General features: G+C 66.4%; 2 protein-coding genes across 2 annotated transcripts in view; one reads left to right on the top strand and one right to left on the bottom strand.

Annotated features, from left to right (window-relative positions):
- Positions 1-262: 262 nt before the first annotated feature.
- EMIHUDRAFT_70132 (hypothetical protein) lies at positions 263-793 on the bottom strand (the record flags this gene model as incomplete). The annotated part of the gene is made up of 3 exons (XM_005791112.1): positions 263-403; positions 576-626; positions 728-793. The coding sequence occupies 3 exons, from the start codon at positions 791-793 to the stop codon at positions 263-265; spliced, it is 258 nt and encodes an 85-aa protein (XP_005791169.1).
- A 2,700-nt stretch (positions 794-3,493) lies between these two features.
- The window catches only part of EMIHUDRAFT_454560 (putative threonine/serine dehydratase), a 3,617-nt gene continuing 1,052 nt past the window's right edge, over positions 3,494-6,058 (top strand). The window contains exons 1-12 of the mRNA XM_005791111.1: positions 3,494-3,850; positions 4,025-4,060; positions 4,141-4,251; positions 4,439-4,518; positions 4,592-4,906; positions 4,972-5,044; positions 5,122-5,226; positions 5,295-5,359; positions 5,436-5,586; positions 5,663-5,743; positions 5,818-5,906; positions 5,984-6,058. Coding sequence (XP_005791168.1) covers positions 3,523-3,850; positions 4,025-4,060; positions 4,141-4,251; positions 4,439-4,518; positions 4,592-4,906; positions 4,972-5,044; positions 5,122-5,226; positions 5,295-5,359; positions 5,436-5,586; positions 5,663-5,743; positions 5,818-5,906; positions 5,984-6,058 — 1,509 coding nt within the window. The 5' untranslated portion in view covers positions 3,494-3,522. The remainder of the gene's footprint in view (positions 3,851-4,024; positions 4,061-4,140; positions 4,252-4,438; positions 4,519-4,591; positions 4,907-4,971; positions 5,045-5,121; positions 5,227-5,294; positions 5,360-5,435; positions 5,587-5,662; positions 5,744-5,817; positions 5,907-5,983) is intronic.

Raw genomic sequence — 6,058 nt, 5'->3', positions numbered from 1 at the left:
CCCTAAGGGGAAACCCGCGGAGGGAGGGAAGGGATAAACGGAGGGCAAAGGGGAAGACAGGGCCAGATTGTTCCCCCATTCGGGAGGACGACCCCGGCTAGTCGCCGACCACACCCACAAAGAACCCTGCACAAAGATCGCAAGGGCGGGGACCTGTTCCTTTTTACCCATCTCCTAGTAGAGGTGTCCGTTTTATTTATTTATTTACCCGCGCGCGGGGAAGAGAGAGACAAGTAATAATGTCCTGGTAGGTGTGTAGACTCTACTCGGCGGCCGGCGCTGCAGCCTCCGCCGGCGCGGGCTCATCGGACGGCGCGACGTTGGAAAGGTGCACGGCGACCTCGCGCTTGAGCAGCCGGCCCTGCTCGCCCTCCTTCATCGGCTTGACGTGCTTGGTGCGCACCTGCCGTGCCCGTGGCGATGAGGGTGAGGGAAACGCGCGGCGGCGGCTGATTCGTGGTGCTGTGGCGCTGATCGGCGGCGATCGTGGGTGGCGATAGCGGGTGGTGGACGAAGCGGCGAGCTGGCCAGGTGCCCAGAGTCAGGCGATGTGGACGCAGCTGTGTGGCGCGCACATTGACTCCCTCGACGACAACCTTGTTCGTTTTCCGGTCGAGCGAGATGACCTGCGCGTGCAATGGGACGTCGGTGAGGTCTTGCCTCCCAGCCTCGCACGCGAGCGGAGGCGCGGCCGGCTTGCGCGGGGCGTCGGGCGCTCCTTTCCGACGGCGCCCTTGTCGTCTCCCGAAAGGATCTTGACCATGTCGCCAGTGCGGAAGGCAGCGGCCGCCATCATCGTCGGGCAGCCGCGGGCGGCGGCCGCCGGGGCAGTCCGCGCGCCGAGCGAAAGCGCGCTGGCGCTGGCCAAGAGGCCGAGCAGCAAGCAGGAGACGCTCCGAGCCATCTCTGCTGAGCTCGCAAAAGAAATCGCGCGCGCGTGCTTGCTGGTCAGGCCTAGGGTCAGGCCCTCAGGCGTCGTCGCTTCGGCTCTCGCGGCGCGCTGCGGGGACGACGCTTCTTCTTGAGACCCTCCCCGACTCCTCTTCTCCCTTTTCCCTGCAAGGTGGAGAGACTTTGTCGTCCTTCACTCCCATATCGCCCCGGCAGCCCTCTTAACACTGGCCCACCTCCCGGGGCACCTCTTGACTTCTAACACTGGCTGCTGCGCAGCACTCTTTTCAGTGCCCGGTTGCACGCTTTCTTGAGGGTTTTGAACTTCCCGTCGACCCGGTTGAGCACATTGTTTTTATAGTTGCCGCCCGTCCCTGAGGCAACGAGCGCGAAGACTGTTATCGGTGTGGACAGAGGTGTTCGGGCAGTGGGCCGAGGGCCGTGTGACGGCGTGTACATGCCCCGGCGCAGAAGCGGTGCCCTTTCGAGCCGTCTAGGCGCTGCTTCTGCCGGATGCCCGGGATGGTCGCCGAGGTCAGCTTGCCGGAGTACTCGCCGTTGCAACCCCAATTTGGTTCGGAGCTGGTCAGGTGCGTGTAGATGGCCTTGGCGTGAGTCGCGACGTCCGGTGGGTTGGGAACGTCGGCGGTGAAGCCTGGCAGGCACAGCGGCTGATAGCAGCCGACGATCTGCCAGACACCGCACATCGTACCGCCATTGCATGCGGACGAGTCGAACGGCGCGCCGGCGGAGATAGTGCACTGGCCGATGTCGTAAGACTCGCTCACAGCGATCGCCAACGCAGGGAGACACATCTTCTTCATGTCTTTTCGAAGCCTGTTGTTCACGCAGACGTCGTGGCCGTCATCTGATGCAAGCTGCTCGTACGCCTGAAACCACTTCTCCGCAACATCGTCGAAGGTGAGGCAATGCGCAGGCGGCTGAGAGCCTCCGCTCGCAGACCGAGCCAGCCGCTGTGTGCTGCCGCTCGCAGACCGAGCCAGCCGCTGTGTGCTGCCGTTGACGAACTGGCCTAGTTGTTGGGACCTGTTGCTGTCGACGGGTCCGGGATCATAGCTGTCGTAGTCATAATCGTAGCTGGAGGGAGGCTGCGGGCGCGGGCTGAAGCCAAGGAGCGCGGCGAAGCCCAGGAGGGAGGCAACCATGAAAAGGGCGTGGCGCTCGGCTCTCGCCTCGAATCAGCGTGGGCTATGTCTCGTGACCCAGCCGCCGCGAGGCACGGACGCGCTCTGACGAGTCAAAAACCGGCGGCCGCGAAACGAACGCCGGCAAGGGCCGGGCGACGTTGCTTGAGGAAAAAGAATTTACAACGCCGCCTCGCACGACACTGGGCACGGGACTGGCGCGCACTGGCACTAACACGGGTACACTACGGGAGCCGCCAAGCGACTCCCGCGAGGGCGGCGAGGCACTTAGCTCCGTGCACCCGCCCGCCCCCGCCAGCCGCACGCAGGCAAGCTCGTTCACAATCTGCTCTGCGATTGCCGTGTGAAGAACGACCGAGATACGCTGCTGCTGCAGCCCCAGCCAGTTCTTAGATCTAGTGGTCCAAGTCACCTCATCGAGGTATTGGGCCCGCGTCAGCTTGTTCTGTAGCACGTCCGCCGCCTTCCAGAGGGGATCGCTCCATCTCCGCAATTGGAACGCCCGCAGAGGCAGCAGAAGCACTCACACCCGGTCCAGCCACTGTGCACCCCAGTTCGCCCCGGGCACTCTTCGGGCAGCCAGGAGCATCCCAGCTCTGCTGCCTATTGGGCCTCTCACCGCGCGAAGGCAGTAATATACCGGCAGAGTGACAGTCGGCACTTCAGTCGGCAGCCCCGGCCCGCAAGAAAAAGAAAAACGAACCGTTCTCGACATACTCTATACGATCATACTACAGTACAAGATAATCGCAACGTACCGTACAGACGTCAAGACGTCATGCGGAAGCCAGTGCTTCGGCAGCCCTTTCAACGTTCCCTTCGTACGTGTCGAGCATCGTCCTGGGCGCAGGCGCCGCAAACGGGTTCGCAAGTTGGAGGGACCGACCGGCCGCGCCGCCTAGCAGACTAGCTCCGCTGGCTGTTGGCATCTTTGCTTTGCGCATCTTGCGTTGCTGAAGGATCGCCTCGTCCGCCTTCTGCCAGGTGCCCGGATCGGCGGAGCTCTCGCCGTCTTCATCGTTCCAGTCCTCGCTGTCGTCCGTCGAGATCACTGGGTCAGAGAATGTAGAGCGGGAGAGAGGTTTCTTCATCTGCGCACTGCGGGCATAGGCCGCGCAACTAGGGTCGCCGCAACTCCGCTGGCCTGGCCGGGTCTCGCGGAGACCCCCTTCCCGAACCCGCCGAACAGTCGAGAACAGCAGCAGCTGCACTTCGACGTCCTTGTCTTCCCTGGCGTAGCGATAGTCCCCGCTGTAGGACGGTATGCGGCGGTCGCCGCCCACCACCCTGCCCCTGGTATGCCAGCGCCCGGTCCTCCCTTGCCCTCTCTCACGTGAGCAGGAAGAATCCGCGGCCTTCACGTTTCTTTTGGATCCCGTGGTGTACCTTCGTAGTACCGGTCTGCATTTCTTTTCGGCTTCCGCCTCCTGGCTGAGCTCCGAACGCACGCGTCGTTTGCGACTCAATGAAGCTGGCCCGCCTTCGCGGGCCGCACCGGCGCATTAGCAGCGGCGCGGGCCTGCCGTATCGGATACGCGTGCCACTGGCGAAGCTGCAGGAGCGCAAGAACCTGCCGCGCGAGGAGACGCGTGCGCCGGCGCTCGGAGATGGCGAGCAGTTGGAGTCGATGGACTCGGCTCCCGACTACGTGCGGCTGGCACTGACGTCGCGGGTGTACGACCTCGTCACCGCTTCGCCGCTGCAGTATGCTCCCGGCCTCTCTCACCGCCTCGGCGCTTGCGTGCACTTCAAGCGCGAGGACCTGCTGCCGTCCTTCTCATACAAGATCCGCGGTGCGGCGAAACTAGCCGAGATGCGGCGGCCGAGATTTAATTTTCCGGCCGAGAGATGCAGGCGGTTCCAGCCGAGGTGAAGCCGAGAGAGACGGCCAACCATGATGGCCGGAGGGATCTCTGCCCTCTCCGCCATCCGCATCCGCGAGGCTTATTTGGCTGCTGCCGCCGTAGGCGCCTTCAACCTTCTCGACTCCGTGCGTCGCGAGGGCGCGAGCAGCCCCCACCCCCTTGCCCACCGGCGCCCAGGCCAGACCGCGCCACACGCCCACCGCCACGCCTTCCTGCAGGCGCGACCAGCGTTGTCACCTACTCCGTCGGCGGACAGGGCCACTCCCTTGCCGTCGCCGCCTCTGCGCTGGGCACCGCTCGCCTAGATGCGGCCGAGAGGGCCATGCTCGGTCCACGGCCGGACGGCGTCGCCATCGACCGCTTCCCACTGCCACCACCGCCCGTTCTCCCACGCCCGGTCCCAGCCCTCCGGCGCCGGCTCTTCCCTCCACCACGCCACCCGCCCTCCCGTCCTGGCCACCCATATCTCCCCCTATCTTCCCATATCTCCCCCATATCTCCCTCATATCTCCCCAGGCATGCAGGCAACCATCGTGCTGCCCGAGCGGACGCCGCGCCAGCGGCGCTCGCAGATCGAGCGCGCGGGCGCGAACGTGGTGCCGCTCTCCTCCGCGGGCCGGAGCCGGAGCCGAGACGCAGCCGAGACTGAGCCGGCGCCGCACTGCGCAGGTGATACACGGCTCCGGTCTCGAGGATGCGAAGCGCGAGGCGCAGCGGCTCGCGCGCGAGGACGGGGGCGCCGTCTTCTGCCACCTGCACGACGACGTGCGGGTCATCTCCGGCAACGCGACCTGCGGCCTCGAGATCGTCCGGCAGCACTCTGCGGCCCTCGACCCGCTCATGCAGCAGAAGCGCGCCCTAAGCCGCACCGGCCGCTTCTCAAACGGAATCGCGCCGCACGCGATGCGCGGCGCGGCGGAGGCGGTCGCCCGGGCAAACGGCCACCTGCCGCCCGGCACTGGCCAGTCGCTCGACGCACTCTTCGTCTGCGCGGCGGCGGAGGCCCCCTCGAGGAGCCTTCTCGGAGCCGTCTCGGAGCCTCCCTGCAGGCAATCTTCGTCTGCACGGGCGGGGGCTCTCTGATCGCCGGCGTCGCGGCCATCGTCAAGCAGCTCATGCCCGGTCCGAGCGACGCTGTCCGAGAGGCGGCCGCGAGGCGGGAGGGGGCCCGCCTCACGCCGCGGCACTGCCTCGAGCAGGCACCAAGGTCATCGGAGTCGAGCCGGAGGAGAACAACTTGATGCAGCGCTCGCTGCTCGCCGGGCACCGGCCGAAGCTCTCCGAGCCGTCCCACTTCGTGGACGGCGCGGCGGCGCGGCAGCTCGCCTCTCAGCCTCTGGACATCCTCTCCTCACGCCAGCGGACAAAGTAGGCGCGGCGGTGCAGCAGCTCGGCTCGGAGGTCTTCCGGCTGTGCGACTCGCTCGTCGACGACGTGGTGGCTGTCTCGAGGGACGGGAGATCCGCCCGAGGTCACGGACACCTCTCGGACGCGTCTCGGGCCCCTCCTCCAGGTGACCGTCTCGACAGACGAGATCTGCGCCGCCGTCCGCGACTGCTTCGAGGACACACGCGCAATGCTCGAGCCGGCCGGCGCCATCTCCGTCGCAGGCCTGAAGCGCTGGCTCGCGACGCGGCCCGCCGCGGCAGGCGGCGCCTCGCGCGGTGAGCTTGCCGTCCCCCTCCCCTCCCCGTGGCGAGGCGCCGCGTCCTTGACTGGGCGGCGTGTGTGTGTGGACAGGCAACTACGTCGTCATCTCTAGCGACGCGAGCTGTATCGAGTTCGACATCCTGCGCTTCATCTCGGAGCGAGCCTCGTACGGCGACGCGGACCCGGGCTGCCCGGGCCATCGGAGGGCTCCGCCGAGGCTGAGCCGAGGCTGGTCCGAGGAGTAGGCGAGCAGACGGAGCGGCTGTACGCGCTCAAGATGCCCGACCGCAGCGGCATGTTCTACGAGGTGTACAAGGCGGTGCAGCCTCGCTGGGTGCCCGCCGCGCTCCCTCCTCCGCCTTGAGGCGGGAGGACGGCGCCTCGTTACGCCCGCCCTCTGCCGCCGCGCAGGTGACCGAGTTCATCTTCCGGCACGAGCCGTCGAAGGATGCCGTCGTGTACATGTCGCTCGAGCGGCCGACCACG

This window comes from Emiliania huxleyi, assembly GCF_000372725.1.
Source record: "Emiliania huxleyi CCMP1516 unplaced genomic scaffold EMIHUscaffold_115, whole genome shotgun sequence".
NCBI classification, from domain to species: domain Eukaryota; phylum Haptophyta; order Isochrysidales; family Noelaerhabdaceae; genus Emiliania; species Emiliania huxleyi.
Note: the sequence above shows the minus strand (reverse complement) of the source record. Positions and strands in the feature narration are given on the sequence as shown.